This window comes from Sylvia atricapilla, chromosome W, assembly GCF_009819655.1.
Source record: "Sylvia atricapilla isolate bSylAtr1 chromosome W, bSylAtr1.pri, whole genome shotgun sequence".
In the NCBI taxonomy this organism is placed as follows: domain Eukaryota; kingdom Metazoa; phylum Chordata; class Aves; order Passeriformes; family Sylviidae; genus Sylvia; species Sylvia atricapilla.
Genome location: NC_089173.1, coordinates 20038399 through 20056943, shown reverse-complemented (window position 1 = coordinate 20056943; position 18545 = coordinate 20038399). Strand labels below are relative to the sequence as shown.

At 40.3% G+C, this 18545-nt stretch overlaps 1 protein-coding gene across 1 annotated transcript in view; it reads right to left on the bottom strand.

Annotated features, from left to right (window-relative positions):
* LOC136373264 (ubiquitin-associated protein 2-like) overlaps positions 1-18545 on the bottom strand; it is a 188259-nt gene that overhangs the window by 122237 nt on the left and 47477 nt on the right. Inside the window, exons 7-8 of the mRNA XM_066338170.1 lie at positions 18091-18194; positions 3047-3099 (exon numbers count right to left, since the gene is read on the bottom strand). Of these exons, the coding sequence (XP_066194267.1) occupies positions 3047-3099; positions 18091-18194 (157 nt within the window). The remainder of the gene's footprint in view (positions 1-3046; positions 3100-18090; positions 18195-18545) is intronic.

Below are 18545 nucleotides of genomic sequence, written 5' to 3'. Positions count from 1 at the left end.
ACTAAGAATTGTGCCCTTCGTGAAGAAGAGATCAAAGAACTGCACCCCTTCTGGTCAGAAGATCAAAAGCCAAAGGAGAATGAACTATTAGCTCATTAAGTGAAAATGTATTCATTTAATTCAGTATCATTTCTGTTACCTTATCCTCTGTAAATCTCAAATGCTTTTCTATTGTTTGTTAATTCAGCTTAATAATGTTCATCTTAGTTTTGTAAACCAGTAAGTCATATTACCAAGAACCCCCTTATGAGTTATTCATCACATATTTTAACCTATTTATACACAGAAGAGTTGTGGAGTCCTTTCAGCCATTCAATGTAATCTCGGTACACAATGGTTTGGTCGGTTCTGTCTCCCCCTCAATGACCTTGGCCTTGTGGTTCCTTCCCCCTCAGTGTGTCTCCATTGGCTTCAGGTCAATGCCCTTACCTGCCCTTTGCCCCGCCCCCAGACCCTCTACTTAAGGGGAGACGGGACTGGGGTTCTCTCTCTCGCCCTCTCTCTCTTCATCTTCTCCTCCCTCCCCGGCTTGGGGTGTGGGGGGGGAAATAAAATCGACTCTCGTGCTTAACCAAAGAGACTTGTCTCATCTGTTTCCCTGCTGGCAGCTGTAACCTCCCTGGACACGATGATCAGTGTTCCAACACGAGGCAACAATTAGTCATGCTGCTAGAATTGTTTATAATACATTTAAATTCATGGCTCCATTTTCCAGCCACAGGTTCACACTATACCTTATTCTGCTAGACTAAAACAAGAACCCATTATATACTAATAAAGTAACCTTTTCAGATTCAGTAAACTAAAAATCTCACTCTCAAACACCAATACCATCAGTAAATATTTTCTGCTATTTTCTACATTTTTTGTTTTGTAAAAGCAATGAATAATTGGATGCAGTATTTCAGAATCAAGTTCAGGAGAGTCCACATACTGAAATATAAATCAAGAATAATTAAGAGACAGGGAAGACTACCTACAGGCAAAAAGACTACAATAGTGTGTTTTTTGCCACAGCAACAGCTCTTTAGGAGATCATGCTGAGCTGTTCTTTTTTCATCATCCACTACAATGCTGAAAATATTTCAGTTGCTGCTTTCCAGACACTAGCCCTTTGTTCTGGAGGTGTGCCTTTATTCCTATAAAACAAATGGGCACTTGGCTATATTAAAGTATTTTTCATTTGAGAACAGGTCAAGTCTAGCAGAGCCTCAGATTTCTGTATGACTGGCTTACTTTTAATGGCCATTCCAATAATTTTTTTTATTTCTCACAAATTTTATTCAGCAGTGATCTTATTACTTCCAAATCATTGATGAAGACACCAGATGGCATCTGACCTGGGACTGGATTACTTTATAGCCTGACTAGAAATGCCCTCCTGTAAAAGATTTATTTACTCAAATTTTCATGGCATATTTCAATCCACTTAATGTGTTTCATGATAGCATGTAATTATATTTAGAACAAAAAGATGTGGATCAAATCTCTTACAAGGACATACTCTATTTTTGCAGTTAATTTGAAATTTACTTAAAGACCAATATCAGGTTTATTTGAAGTGGACCTACTTTCATACAACTACACTAAATGGCACACTGAAGTGCATTCTTATGCTTTTTTTTTTTTTTTTTTTTTGTAAATCAAATTGATCGATTTTACTTTATTTTTTCCCCAGGGATGTTTTGGGATAATTTACCTGCAGCTCACTATTTCATTCACTCTTTCTGAACATCAGCACATGGATAACTTTCTCCTAGGTTACAGGGATTTTTCCAGCACACCCAAATTAATAAAAATTAACAACAGGCTAGAGATTTCATTTGCTGTTCCTTCAAGATTCATACACAAATTACTTGGGTTTGATAGTTAATTACCTAATCAGCATAGCTCAACACCCCTCCTGTATTACAAATGCTGCATTTTACCAGCAAACAGTGGTAAGACCAAGGTCATAAATTTTAAGTATCCTTAGCCCTTAGTTTACTTCTAGCATATACTGCAGAAATAGAGGACAGGTTTAAAGAAGCTGCCAGCTTTTGCTGACAGTAACCAATGCAGAAAACCTATGAATTTTAGAACTTATTTTCATTTTCTTGAAAGGCATGTCCATCTCATTAGGCAAGGATGGAGCTTTCATATCTGTTATAGGAGACATTCACACATTTCTGGAGATAACATTGACATGCCACTCCAAAGGAGGAGGCAAAAGGGATGACTTCCGAGACAATCGCTTACTCTTCTGAAAATAAACTTGAAAAAATAGATATTCACATAAAAGAGGAAAGACTTTTTAAAAGCTAAGTTTTCCTTTCCATGTTTCTTGTTATCTAGTTTGTTTTCTGAACTACTTAAGCTTTAATACAATAGCTGAAAACTTAAAATCATAAATGCAAATTTCATGGATGATGATCATAAATGCCAAATATATTGCAGACATGAAGACATCTCTTGCCTGTTAAAGAATGAGAACCGAAATTCTTCTAAATACTTTACACAACACATTATGATGAAACAACAGGAATGAGGGAACTAAGTGCCAACTTCAGCATATTACTAGCTCCTTTTTTAAGATTATGAACACGAAGTGGACTAAGTGGAACAATTATGCAGATTTAAAAAAAAATATCAAATGAGGAGTCTAAAGTCGATAGTAAACTTCAGCACTTAATTACGTAAAAGTCTTGTGATAATATGGCTTTAAAACCTTAGATAATAGGGAAAAGTATGCAGTTAACACCCAACAGCATTGACCAGTGGAGAACTATAATTAATAAAAAATAATTTGAGATAAAACTTAAAATTTTATTATTATATTGGTATTATTCACCAAGAAAAAATAAATTAATATTTCTTGATTCAATTTTATTCTAAAAAAAAGCTTATATAAATATATTTTCAAAACAAGAATTGCAGCAAAAAACACAATAAGAAATATCACTGCATGCATACAAAGTATTACATCAAACATTTAGTTTGTGAAGACAACACAGAAACTCTGAAAAGGGTAAATAATCAGTTGGTCTACATAACAAGGTACACTTACATCTTCATTCCAATCTTCTGCAGTCCATTTTTCTATTGAGTTTTTCCATGCACCTATTGGAATTAGAGGAAGGAAAGAAAACAGTTACAAGCTAAAAGCACAATGTCATATTTTAACCATTCTGCTTTATAAGCAATCCTGTTTTCATTATTTGTGGAACACAAAGCAAGGAGATAGTGGTTGGAAACATGGGAAACTCGAGAAAACTGCAGATTTAAAATTTTGGGAGGTGGGTTTATTTTCCCATTTAATTTCTGATTTAATGTATTTTTAGCCACTTTGGTACCAGACATAATTTACATGAACACGTCTCTACTGAGTGATTAACTGCAAACATTGGAAGAATTTCCTCTTATGACAGTGCAAGGTTACTCAACCCTCCCATGTGATCTCCCAGTTTCATGCACAAATTCATACAGACCTTGAACAAAACATGACTACACCTCCTCTGCCATCCATAATCCTGCTGTCAACATACTCAAATTCAAGACCTAAACTACGCCTCTGGAGGCTCCTTTCCAACATCTTGACTCTCTCCTTGGGGCAAAATAAGCCAAATACCTTCCCCTGAGAAAGCAATTTAAAAAAAAAATATACTGAATATAATGGCAGCAGAAGAATCAATAGCTTCCACTGTAGCTGCAAAATGTTTTGTCCCATAACTTGTCACAGAGTTTATTTGGCAAACACTGGAGGACAGCACACAGCCCACAGCATCCAGCAACAGGAAAACTACAGGAAACAATCCTACAGATGCAAAAACCTGATAAATCCAGGTAGTTGTTTCAACATAGAAGGCAATCAGGCTGGTCAAGCATGACTAAAACCATCACACTTCTATTTAGTGAATCCATGCTGACTGCTCCTGATCACCTTCTTGTCCTCCATATGGGTAGAGATGGCCTCCAGAATGAGGGCTCCATCACATTTCCAGGGACTGAGGTGAGGCTGACTGGCTGGTAGCTCCCTGGGTCCTCCTTCTTGCTCTTTTTGAAGATCGGGGTGACATTTGCTTACTTCCAGTCCTCAGGCACCTCTCCTGATCTCCATGACCTTTCAAAGTTGATTGTGAGTGGCCTTCCTATGGTGTCTGCCAGCTCTCTCAGCACTCCCATGAACTTGAGGATGTCAAGTTTGCCTAGGTGTTTTCTGACCCAATCCTCCTTGACCAAATTAATGTCTTCCTGCCACCATTCCTTTACCCTGCTCTCCTGGGTCAGAGATCCCTGAGGGCTTGTCTTGTCAGTGCAGACTGATACAAAGGCAGCATTCAGTAACTCTGCCTTCTCTGCATCCTCTGTCACAAGGGTCCCCCCTGGATTTAGTAATGAGCCCACATTATCCTTAGTTTTCCTTTTGCTGTTGTTGTATTTGAAGGAGCCCTTATTGTTGTCCTTAACATCCTTGGCCAGATTTAATTCCAGATAGGCCATGGCCTTCCTCATTTTATCTCATTTCTACTTACTCTGACAACCTCTCTATATTCATTCCAAGTGGCCTGACCCTGCTTCCATCTCTTGTGTGTTTCCTGCTTGTCGCAAGAGGACACGAAAAGAAGGACACTCACCCGTCAGCTTGAGAGTGAGAAAAAAAGAAGGACTTTATTTTGGGAATCTTAACTTATATAGGTTTTGGGATTTGGTCAAGGATTGGGGGACAAGAGGAACACCCCCTCTGACCCCAGTGGTCAAACCAGCAGTCCATCACAGAGAGGAATGCAAAAACAATCTACTTTGTTTATGTTTCAATGCGTGAGAACTCCAATACAAGAATGTAAAACAATCAGAAGGCTGAAAATCAGGGCAACACCTGCTTATGCTCGAGTAGTGACAGGAGTTCTTTATTCATCCATGCAAGTCTCTTGCCCCTTTTGCCCGACTTCTTGCTGATCATGAGGCATTGTTCTTGAGCCTGGAAGAAGTAGTGCTTGAGTATTGACCAGCGTTCTTGGACTCCTCTTCCCTGCAGGGCCCATTCCCATGGGATTCTTCCAAGAAGATTGTTGAGGAGGCCTAAGTCAGCTTTCCTGAAGTCCGTGGTTGCGATCATACATTCGCCCTCTTCCTCCTTGCTCAGTACTGAACTACACAATCTCACGGTCACTGCAGCCGAGGCTGCCCCCAACCTTCACATCTCCAACAAGGCCTTCCCTCTTTGTCAGTATAAGGTCAAACAACTCACCATTCCTTGTGGGATTCTCCACTACCTGTGATAGGAAGTTGTCATCAGTGCTTTCCAAGATCCTCCTGGTCTGTTTGTGCTTCACTGTGTTGCTTCTCCAGCAAAAGTCAGGGTATTTAAAGTCCTCCACAAGAACCAGGGCCTGTGACTTTGAGGCTGCTTCAAGCTGCCTGTAGAAGGCCTCATACACTTCTTCCTCCTGCTCAGGCAGCCTGTAGTACACACTCACAACAGTATCACCCTTACTAGCCTGCCTTTTATCTTAACCTATAAGCTCTCAACTCACTCATCATCCACCCCAAGACAGAGTTCCATACATTCCAAATTTAGCCTCACATAGAGGGCAACTCTACCACCACACTTTCCTGGTCTGTGTCTCCTAAACAAAGCACGGCCCTTCATGAAAACATTGCAGTCATGTGAGCTATCCCAATCACAATGAAAGCCCTGTGACTGCACACAGACGTATAGTTCCTCCTCTTTGTTTCCCATATTGCACGTGTTGCTGTACAGGCACTTTACAGAGGTATTTGAGTGGGTCAATATCCCAGTAGGGGTGCAAGGGAATGCCCTAAGTCTTGTCTTGTGGTTACATCTTTGGTTGCTTGTGGTAGCTCAAGGCATCCCGTCTTAAGTCATCTTTTGCTACTTGAGTGGTCACTATAGATCTCCCCTTCCCACACTTTATCTGTCAAGCCTGGCCCTGTACCATCCATCTCCCTTCCAATCTAGTTTAAAGCTCTCTCAATGAGCCCTGCTAACTCCTGAGCTAAGAGCCTTTTTCCCCTTTGAGACAGGTGGATCCCATCAGTGGCCAGCAGGCTCACTTGTATAAACTGATCCATGATCAAAAACCCCAAAATTCTGCTGATAACACCAGTCTCAAAGCCACGTGTTCATCTGCATGATTTTCCTGTTTCTTGCTCCATGTTTCTCTGCAACTGGCAGGACAGAAGAGAACACTACTTGTGTTCCAGATTCCTCGACCAGTTGTCCCAAGGCTCTGAAATCCCTCTTGATCATCTGCAGACTTCTTGTTGGGACTTCATTGGTACCCACCTGGAAAACCAGTAGCAGGTAATAGCGAGCTGGTAAGTTTCTTGGTGATGTCCCTTACCCAGGCCCCAGGGGGACAGCACATATTCCTATGGGTTGGGTCTGGTCAGCATATCAGGCCCTCCATTCCTCTCAAAAGGGAGTCACCAATGACTACTATATTTCTTTTTTTTCTTAATTGAGGAGGTCATGATGAGGGGGGTAGGCTGCCTTGCCCTAGGTGACCCCTCCATCCCAGAACCACCTTGATCCCCCATTTTCCTTTTCCTGGTCTTCATTTCCCTGGTCCTCATATTCCAGGGCCTTACACCTATTGTATAAGGGCACCTGGGAAGGTGGGGTAGGTTGGGAAGGGATTTGTCTGCCACCCTGAGCAGAACCCTGTTTCTACTCCCCTCCATCACTAAGGTTCCCTCCTCCCGCCTGGTGGTGAGAGGGTAAGGGATCCGTTGCTTCCCCACCACCTTTGGGAAACTAAACTTACTTAGAATAATACTTGGGACATTTTCCTGATATTCAGTTTAAACATTTATCTGTTGTTCCTACTTATGACCATGGTTCTGTGAGTTTATTCTTTTTAAATACTGAACACAACCCATCACACTTTTAGTAGTTTACTTAAGCTGCTAAGTTTATTACTATCATTTATTAACACTACCTTTCCAGTGCAATCCTTCCAGTTTCAGTTATTTCACTGCTCTTCTCTGCACTAAATCTAGTTTACTAATGCCTTCCTCTTATTGATGGGATTTTAAGTCTGATCTTGCCACAAGTGCATTTTCCTTTTAGTCCAAAATCCACCTTGGCATTATTGCAACTCCATATATCCTCTTCCCAACCTTTCCCCAAACCTTGCAAAGCATCGCAATTTAAGAATCCTCTGGTTTGCACTGAAATTAGGCTATGTATTTTCAAGGATCCTTGCCATAGTAATTCAACCTAGATGATTATCTGTGACTCTTTCCTGTTTCCCTTAGTAACAAGTCTAGTTTTAAAAAGTTACAAAGCCAATAAAAAGTATGCTACATATTTTTGGTAACTCTTCAGCTATTTCCCTCCAATTCCTCACTTCCTGTCACACTATTTGAATTTTTTTTTTTTAATAATCAGCCATAGATATTAGCCCAAAAATAATTTTATTTTGGTCTATCCCAAACTTACATAATAATCCTTTCCTTCTAGATTACATTCACATTCTAGAATGACCTTAAAGTTTCCTAAAATGTTCCTTTTGACTTTTGCAGCAGTCCTAAAAAAAAAAACTTCCTTGTAACTTTTAAGCTACACAATTCCCTTCTTCCTCCACTATAATTTTTTTCTTTCATGTTGTTCTTCAAAGTTATTTAAAACTGCTCACAACCAAGATAATAACAAATGAAGTTTTTCTGTTAAATTTATGAAACTATTTAAGTAGGAAGTATCATTAAATTACCAAAATACCATTTTTTATAACTTGCTTTAAGAAGCAACCACCTCCAACATAATTTATTTATAAGAACTGTTGTGATTTGAGGTTCAGGATCTCCCACGGACTTGTACATTACAGAAAAGGCTAAGTGACTGAACATTCAGTATGCCTGTAAGAAAATATCAATCATGCTATTCAAGTTTATTCCCTTTTGAATAAGGACTGGTTGTTTTGTTTTGTCCTACCTATCCCTTCTCTTTATCCTTCACTTGTACATTACTTCTATAAAAATTAGGATGTAGAAAACCCAATGCTGAATTATTTAAAATACAATCACTCTTAAACATTATGAACCATTAAAGATTTGCCCTTTACTCTCCCTCTTTCTTTTTTTTTTTTTTTAATTTCAGCCAACAACACTAAATTTTACCTCCACAGAACCAACTAGCTTTTCTATAGGATTATACAATGGTGCACCTAGAAACACCTTTTGTTCAGGCTACTGCAATTCCTCTGGCACCTGCAACAATTCAGGACAAGAGGTGCAAGAGTGCTTTCATAGAAGGTATGGGGGCAAGTACATTTTGGAAACAAATAGTGTAATTATTTTTAGTTGAAAATGTTGATGTTGATCATTTCCCAGCACTGGTTTAAAAAGCAAATATCTAGTAAATACTCAAAACTCCGCAAAGTTTATATTTGCATGATGTCTTCAGAAAATGTTTTTAATATGCAAAATTGGTTTTGTTTCCCCAGGTAATTGCCCAATTACCTCCTTTTCAATGTAACTGCAGATGTAAGAGAGTAATTCTCCATGCAGCCAGTATGTGCTAATATTTTTTTTTAAGATTAAAGAAGAAATAAGACTGAATAATAAGGAATAAAGACAGGGATTTACATCCTGCCGTTCCTCTCTGTATATACTTATCTGAAATCCTTTGCAAGCCCACTGCAGGCTATATGGGTTTCCATACATAAACATCGCCCTCATTCACATCTTTAGTAACTCCACATTGGTAACATAATTATTACTGAGTCTGTTGATTTGTAACAAACATAACAGCACTGAATATTAAGAGAAAAAAAATTGAAAACTAATACTTGTGATTAATAAGCCAAATCAAAAGCTCAAATCTGTACAACCTGCTTCCAGTCCCACATCTTTTCTGCCACTCCTTCCCCCTACCTCTATTTCCATCTTCCTTTCCAGCACTTTCTTCTATTTTAAAACTACTACCTCAGCTGCAGCATCCTCTAATAACCCCCAAGATGATTTCCATCACAAGGTTGAAAGTGTTTCCCATTTGGACAAAACTAAATAATTCAATTTTAAAGCCTACTCTTTTTCAAGAAGTCTTTATGGCTCAGGGACTTATTTTTGACATTCCTACAGCTTGTCTAAAAAAGAAACACTAAAACAAAACACCCTCCTTATAGTCATATATAGAGAGATGTAGAAGCATGGAAAATAAGGGGCTAGTGTGTGTGCCTCAAACACCAATAGCCAGATGTTTGTGGAACCAACCAAGGATTGTTGCTAATAACACACTGTGAGAAAGAACAGGATATGGCTGGAGAAGGGGCCATTTGGAGGTAGGGCAGCATTTTTCTAGGACAAATGTCCTTGTTCTAGTTCCTGGAGATAAGCACAACACAGTCCAGTGCAAGCACAGGAATGAGATTGAGAACTGGGCATGGATGGGGGGGATGGGGGAATCAACACCACCAAAGACCCTCGGAAACCCTCTGATCCATTTCCAGAAAGGTCTAGAAGAGACTGTCCATGAGAACTGATTTGCATAGAAACACAAAACTTATCTCCAGGGTGGGGAAAACTTATCTATAAAAAGGCACCCCCAAAAGCCCCAGAGTGACTGGTGATTTCTTTCTTTCTCCCCCCTCTTTAATTCATCTCTCTCTTTCTCTCTTCCCTTTCACCCTACCCCTTTATCCAAAACCCACTGCCATGTGCTTATATAGGAGATCAGGGACTAACACACCAATTTCCAAACCAAATGTGCAATTTAAAAATAAATCTCTCTAAGCTTTTGCAGACCTGATTTTTGTTATTCCTTTCAACCATGAACATTTACAAATCTTGGATGCTCCCTTTCCCTTAAGGGTGGGATGTCATGATACATTTTTTTTTGTCAGTTATGGTACCTTTTCCCTTTGTCTGAAAATAAATAAGGATTAGCAGTAAAAAGGTACTTAGCACCACAAAAGAACATTCACATGTAACTAGTTTACTTTCAATTTCCACCAACCAAATGATTTTGCAGGAACTCTTCACACTGACACTCATTCATACCCCTAAGAATCATTAATCTGACAAGGACAGGGAAAATTCCCAAATGCCTTCTCACACCTTCTCCATACCATGTTCCCCAACTTTTCATACATGCCTCAAATTGTGTTACTGAAGTTAAGAGCAGTTCTCAGTGACATATGCACAGCCTAACAGCAGCAGTGCACTTGGCATCCAAACAGAAGTTCCACATATCACTTTGGATTCCCACCAATCTATTTACTCAGCAGCACACCCCTCATGTAGGCACATTTGTATTCCTACTGGGATCTGTTTACCAACACCAAGATACTCTTATTCCTAGGCATAATTCTTCCATCACTGAAAACTGAGGAGATGCCTACAAGAAAGAACAGAGGTTGCCATGGGGAAAGCACATGAAGGCTACCTTGAGTTAATAGAGGGTCACAAAACATTTGAGCTCACTTAGGAAGTGAAACACAAGTCAGTCATGTATAAACCTTACAATTGCATTCATTATTAACTAATCAGTGAATTTTCTACCTCTAGTACAGTCTCCTCATGCCTTTCTTCTCTATTTTCTTTCTTTAGCGAACCTTATTGCTTGTACAATACTTGTGACAGCATACTTTGTCCTCTGCTACCATACAGCAAACAACAGTATCAGCATTCCTAAGTGGAATTTACAAGTCATTAGGCATTCTTCTAACTTATCTGTTAAACTTATTTGGAAAATTAACATCAGTGAAAGTAAAAGTTGTGTTTCTGTTTGCACTATAGCACCAAGTAATTTCAAAAGTAATTCTTAGGAAAGATGCCATAATTTGGCCAGAATGCTCCTTTTCAGTAGCCATTAATATACTCAAGGCCACTCTCCCACACTGTACTAGAAGGGAATCAGAGTGACAAAACAGTTGTATCACAGGCCCTCCTAAACTCTGAGCCTGTTATTGTCTTCTCTGGTTAAGTGGAAACTAGCTTATTTGAAGTTTAGAAAGCTGCATCTCAAAAGGCTCACAGCAGAGCCCAACAGAGCATGCTCTGGCCTCCAGTCTTCTTCCACACTTGAAACAGGTTGATGAAAAATCATCTGAGTAGGCTTCAGCAGTGAAGAGATCAGAAGTTACCCTTTGCTAGGGTTAAAAAAAATCTCGTATTACTCAATGGTTCCTAAGTGTGGACAATAACATATATAAATTTCTCCATCCTGATGCAGGGTTTCCTGTGTCTTTATCTCCTGTAACAGAATACAGGAAGCAGAAAGGTATCCTGTTTTACCAATCACAGACAAGCAGATCACACTCTTCATTTCTGAATTGCCATGAGATCACTGTTAAACAGTTCCTTTGCAAACTAGGTCTGTCTCTTGCCTTTAGCCAGGACTGTGTACTTCACATTTGAAAGTTCATACAGAAACACACAGCTGCTTCTATCTTCAGACAGGCCAATTGCTCTTTTGGCTTTCATTCAATTGCCTACTCATGCTTTAATTAATAATTCTCTTCAAAGACAGAAGATCTTAGAATTCTCCTCCATCCTAGAGACTCACATTCTTATATTATACAGATGAGGCTGCCAAAGCCATCCCAGTGTCACTGAGTGAATTCATATTTGTAAATGTTTTTTCTTTTTTACTTAAATATTCATACCCTACTGTTCAGTGCCCATGGACCAATCACTTTTAGTAGGACTTACATGAGATATGAGTTGTTTAGCTTAATAAGTAAGTTTTAAATAAGAATGAGTCATTTAAGAGTCATAATATTGTGTGATTTAGTATGCCGTTTGCTTAGCTTTACTTGCTTAGGATGAGTAGCTGTATTTGCTGAAGCCCTAGGCTGCAAGCTGTATTTTCACCATAGATATGCTTTTGGCTAGAATAGTTTACTTTCTTAGTAATTTTCCTAGTAGTTGGTGTAGTACTGTGTTTTGAAGGTATAGAAGCCCAAGGATTTCTTTGTTCTGGGTGGCTATTTAGAGGCACCCAGCTCAAGCTGACATGCTGCTATACCACTCTATATAACTACTTATTTTTATTAAATCCAGCATCTGAGACTGCTATGGAAAACCTAGGGTCGAGCCTGAAAAAGAAGGAAGTGCACCCAAGAGTGAGTGTGTATTAAAATTCCATTAGTAGACTTACTGGAAACAGAGAGGGGTGTGTGGCTTGATCAGTGTAAACTGCACAAGGAGACGGGGCTGGTGCTTGGCCTGATCAGAGTAAAGCACACAAGGATAAGTGATGGGAAATATACCCGACACAGAAAAGCGGGTGCCCTTGACCAAGCTATTACAAAACTGGAAAAGAATTTTGGTACAGCAAATTATCAAAAAAAAAGTACGCAGATATTTTATATCGAGAAGACTGACCATTTATAACTAGAGATGGAACCCTGGCAGAACAGTGGCCACCACAAGGGACCTTTGACCAGCACAGACTTACCTTTCTGCAACACAGACTAAAGGATAGGTTCCCAGGACAAACTGATTACTGTTACATTTGGGATGGTTGAGCATGGGAGAAAAAACACCTAAGTCAGGTGCAAGATGAAAGGCATCACAAAGGTAACGCTTGCAGTAGCTGAGCCTACTCGCCCATACGAGCCTCAGATAATTGCTCTGCTGGCTGCCAGACTCTATCATATGCTTTCTAGTGTCTTGCCTAATCCTGCTGCCATGCAACAGAGGGCTATGGTTGGAGCATCACCTGTATTGCAAATATTTACTAAACCACCTTGGAATCCTGGTGACTTGGCTCTATGTGGGAAGTAAAATGCCGAGACTAAGGAAGGACACTGAGAAATATACTCAACTATTTTCCAATATATGCACTGGATACAAATCCAAGCTAGGGAGACACCGAGGTCTTGCTGAGGAAATTATTCCAACCCAATAAGAGATAACATAAATAATAAGGATGCTGAATTAGCTCAATAGGCAAGAGGTGACAGAAACCCTGGGCGGTAAATAATCCAAACTGGGTCTATAAGAACTACTCATTCTTTCATCTGCCAGTTCCCTAGGGCGGCTCTCAATCCATTCTCCACCCACACCTTGTATTTGTGCTTGGGATTTCCCTGACCCAGGTGCAAGACCTTGCACTTGGACTTGTTGAACTTTATGAAGTTTGCACAAGCCCACCTGTCAAGGTCACTTTGGATGGCATCCCTTCCTTCCAGTGTGTCAGCTGCACCCCACAGCTTGGTCTCATCAGGAAACTTGCTGAGGGTGCACACAATCTCCATGTCACTGACAAAGATGTTAAACAGCACCAGTCCCAACACCAACCCCTGAGTAACACCACTCGTCACCAGTCTCCCCTTGGACATTGAGCCCTTGACTGCAACTCTTTGAGTGCGACCGTCCAGCCAACTCCTTATGCATTGTGTGGTGCACCCATCAAATCCATATCTCTCCAGTTTAGAGACAAGGATGTTGTGCAGGACAGTCAAATGCTTTGCACAAGTCCAGGTAGATGATGTCAGTCACTCTTCTCTCATCCACCACATCTGTAAACCCTTTCATTCATAGAAGGCCACCAAATTCGTCAGGCACAATTCACCCTTAGTGAAGTTATGTTGGCTGTAACCAATCACCTCTTTATTTACCTTATGCCTTAGCATAGTTTCCGGGAGGATCTGGCCCATGATCTTGCCAGGCACTGAGGTGAGACTGCCTGGCCTGTAGGTTCCTGAGTCTTCCTTATTTCCCTTTTTAAAAATGGGGGTTATATTTCCCCTTTTCCAGTGCACATGAACTTGTGCATCTCCAGGTTCCCTAAATTATCTCAGACCTGATCTCCTCTAGCAGGGAGTTCCTCATTTTCCCATTCCCTGCTTTTGCCTTCTGCAACTAGGGTGGTGATGCTGGAACACCTGCTGGTGAAGAATAAGGCAAAAATGTTGTTGAGTACCTCATCCTTCTCCATGACCTGGATAATCAGGTCTCCCCTGTCCTTCAGGAGAGGGCCCACATTTTCCCTAGTCTTCCTTTTATCATCTATTTACTCACAGAAGCTTCTCTTGTTGCCCTTGGCATCCCTGGCCAGGTTTAGTTCTGTAGGAGCTTTAGCTTTCCTAACCTGATTCCTGGCTGTTTAGACAATATAAATTCCTCCCAGGCTACGTCCTTGCTTCCATCCTCTGTAGGCTTCCCTTTTGTGTTTAAGTTTGTCCAGCAGTTCCTTCTTCATCCATGCAAGCCTCCTGGCATTTTTGCTTGATTCCCTCTTCATTAGGATGCATTGCTCTTGAGCTTAGAGGAGGTGATCCTTGAACATCAACCAGTTCTCTTGGACCTCCCTTCCAGGGCTTTATCCCATGAGACTCTACCAAGCGTATCCCTGATGAGACCAAAGTCTGCTCTCCTGAAATCCAGAGCAGTGAGCTTGTTGTGCATCCTCCTTGCTGCTGCTCTAAGGTTCTCGAACTCCATCTATTCATGGTCACTGCAGCCCAGGCTGCCCTCGAGCTTCACATTACCCACCAGTCCCTTCTTGTTGGCAAGAACAAGGTCCAACATAGCACTTCTCCTTGTTGGCTCCTCTATCACTTGGAGAAGGAAGTTTTCATCAACATATGTCTGTAAACTCTTGGATTGCTTGTACCCTGCTGTGGTATTGTCCTTCCAGCAGATACTGGGGTGGTAAAAGTCACTCCCTCTCATGAGGACCAGGGCTTGGGAACTTGAAGCCACTTCCACCTGTCTGTAGAGGGTCTTATCGGTTTGGTCTTCCTGGTTGGGTGGCCTGAAGCAGACCCTCACTATAATGTCACCTGTCCCTCCTCTTCCTTTAATCCTGACCCATAAACTCTCATTCAGATCTTCATCCATTTTGTCACAAGTTCTAAAGGACTAGAACTAGTATGTTATATATATGCAAAAGGCGTTTGAGGAAAAAAGGAAGTATGTTCAATTGTGTCAGTCCACACCACCCAAAATACAGGTACCTTTTATACAACCTGGAGATGGAAGTGTTAATTAAGGTATTTTCACAAAAATCCAAATTAGAACCCAAATGGGAAAGGCCATATACTGTCTTAATGTGTTCTAATTTTGCTTTTAAAGTTGTATGAAAAGGAAATTGGATATACCATTCTCATGTCAAATGAGCAATGAATAGCCAACCAGCCTCAAATATCTGCATTGGAAAGAATCTATATACCAAAGACATGAAGTAGAGCATCTCACTACTCTTGGTGCTGTTAATCCAGAGGACCACAACTGCATGGCTAAGTATAAAGTCAATGGATGACCCACAGTGGTATAAAGTTAACAAGACTAAAGAGGAGGTATGTGACAGACTTTTATGGGATGGGTGACCAAACCTTGGAAAACCCAATGAAAGAGCTCTCTTTTTACAAATCAGATAAAGCTCAAAATCTAACTTTGATAGAGATAATCAGCAAGAGGAAAGTTCATTGTTCCAACACTATTAACTGTTGTTTAACATTCAGTTCCAGTTGTTGTGTATGGTTGGACATGGGATTTCAAGTAAATAGAATATATGTTAATGTGACATGCAAAAAAATTCACTTTCACCTAGAGATGCTTTTGACTAGAATAGACAATTTTCTTCTCAGTAGCTGCTACACTGCTGTGTTTTGGATTCAGTATGAGAATAATGTTGATAATACACCGATGTTTTAGTTGTTGCTACATAGTGCTTACTCTAAATCAAAGACTTTTCAGTTTTCCATGCTCTGTCAACTGAGCTAGTGCACAAGAAGTACAAACCAGAAGATAAAAAGGCTACAGTCATCAGCAGAAGTTGTGACTTGACAAGATAAGAACAGTTAGTGGCCTGTCTGTGTGGACACAGAAAAAGAATACAATAAAGGGTTATAAGACGCCAGATTAAAAATCACCATTGGACCAAGAGGTGTGTGCAAGGTATGTGAAGAATGGGTTAAGAACACATGCATAGACTACAAGGGCATAAAAGTCTAGGGTTTTCTTTCTTTAGGGTCCCTCTCGAGAAGTACCCAGATCGAGTTGACCTGCTGCTGTACCACTCTTAAATTATTCATTTTTATAAAATCAGATGCCTGAAACTCTGCTGTGGAAAACCTAGGGTCAATCCTGAAGAATGAGGAAGCACACCTGAGAGCGAATGTGTGTTAGCAAGGAGTAGAAAGGGGCACCCATTGGCTCACTGGAGCTGCCTACTATGAAGGGACTCTGGTCTAAGCAGGTAAAGTCTCAGGTGGTGTGTGTGTGACCCCTTAAATGGTGTGAGAATGCTCAGGCATTGGCTTCTCCTTTAACACAGTTCTTCACATACAAGACTCTTCCAATAACTCTTCAAATCCCTTTGTCTCTCAAGGGTTTATTAGCATTTGTAGTAGTTTGGGAAGGTTGTAGCAAATCTAATCACTGACTGGCTTTGAAATTGACAGCTAATATAGCTATTGGAGAAATGATACATCTCTATGAACACACAAGATTAAATATTTGAGGAATCTTAGGAAATTTCTTTTTTCCTCCCTGCCTTGGAGAGAGATAACAGGAGTGGTGGGCTGGCCTCGCTCTGCCGCAGGCCCCTCCTGGGCCTGCACGCAACCCAGCCAGGCTCTGTTGTTTTTGTAGCCCTGGCTGGGTCCCAGCAGCTGCTGCCAGGCCGGTGGGGGAGGGGAAAGCCGCAGCTACTAACATTTAGTTGACTTTAAAGCTTCTGCCGTAGGCTGGGGCTGAGGGAGATGTCGCCCAGGCCCCAGGGAGCAGCTCCAAGTTGGGACCACTCCATGAGACCAGGGATGGGCAAGAGGCATCTACAATCCTGGCTGATGAGATTCCTGACTGCTGTTTCCTTGTGTTGCTTTGATCTCTCGCCATGAGTTCCTCCCCCCTCTCCCCCCATTGGCATGGCTTTAGAATTGCCAGCAGAGATCACATGACCATCTGCAAGCCCGGGTGAGTGTTAACTTTTTCTTTGGCAGATGGAACTTTTAAAACTGTAATCCTCCTTTTGATTAAAAAGAAAAGGAGAGAGTGAAATGTAGCAAAGACACAGCATGAGATGGAAGTCGGTGAAGAGAGTTAAGTCCTAAGTGGGAGAAAGGATTCAAGAGTTGCCTCGTTTGGCTAGACTTCTCTTGTGAAACCATGGAGAAGGGACTAACTTTCCCTGTAACAATATACATGCTGTTTAGGGTAATGTAGTGTTCTAGTTAAAGTTGTGGACTAACATAATTGAGATTTAATAGAGAATTTTAAGCAGAAGAAAATAAAGAGAAAGTGATATGAAGCCCTTTGCTCCCAGGGAAAAAGAGACCTATGTTCCATGAGATGAAGATAATTTCTGAAGATAAAAGAAGAGAACCTTTGGTTTATACTAGAAGAGGCATCCTTAAACAGTACCCTAAAATAAGCAGATATGACCCATATTCAGCTCAGGAAAGCTGCTAATGGGAGGAGCTTCACAGTTTGCAGAAAGTTTTTTCCAGACAACTGCAGATTCGTGACATGGGAGCCACCAGAGGACTGCTTCTTGTAGCGATGTTTCCATAGGCGTTCTAAGAGAGACTCCTCTCCCTAAGAAGTGATAAAAGATTATTTTTAAATAGTGAAACTGACTAAAACTCAAAAGTTTTGTCTCTTTATGTTGTTAGTGGAAAAGTGAACACCTGTAGTAAGGAGAAGAAGTGTTTTAAAAGTTTCATTTTGATTCTCATTTTCTTATTTTAGTGTGTTAATAAACCTATCATTATACCCCTTAAGTTCAAGCCTGCTTTGCTTTTCTCCTAATCATATCTTACAGTAAGAAAAAGAGTAGATTATTCTAGTAGACACTCAAACCACTACATTCATTGGTGCGTTAGCCAGGAAAGGTCAAAATTAGTGAACATGAAACCATTACATGATTAGTGTTTCTGCCTGGTTGCGAACTTAAACCAACACAGCATTAAACCAAAAAAAGCTGCAAATTGCCTTCCCTTCATTCTAACAAGAGTGAGGCTACAGCATGTGCTCTGCACATTAGTAGCAACTAAGCTATAAAAAAGAATATCTGTGTCATGTGAAATGTATTCACATTTTCAGAAGTTAACTGAACACTAACAGAATAGTTATTTCAACTGAAATTTACTACAGGTCTTCATTTCAATCCTTCCACTTCTTGAAGCATCTTACCAGTTCCATCATCTGCATCATTCTCACCAGTCTCCCAAATCTCTGATTTTGTCCCAAAGCCATCAGCGGCAGAAGACTCGATATAATATGCAGGGTTAAATGTCCTAGAATTTTAAAAGTTTAAAAATGGAAGAGAACACATAGGTCATTCAATGAACACAGATGCAATCATTTTTATCTGAAGTTGCATTAGGTTAAACTTCTTGATTCCACATAATCTATCTTGACAGTTTTGGTTTCAAAAATTTTTCCTCTATGAGCAGACACAGATAAAAGAGGGAGGAAAAAAAAAAAAAAAAAAGTGAAGAGACTGACAAAAATTACTGTAGAGAAACTGAACCAAACCAACAATTCCTGAAATAGCAGTTAACAGTATACCTACTTCTCCAGTCTTATAAAGCATTAGTTTATATGCATAATGATAAGCCTCTCTCAGCTGACAGTTTCTCAGAAGG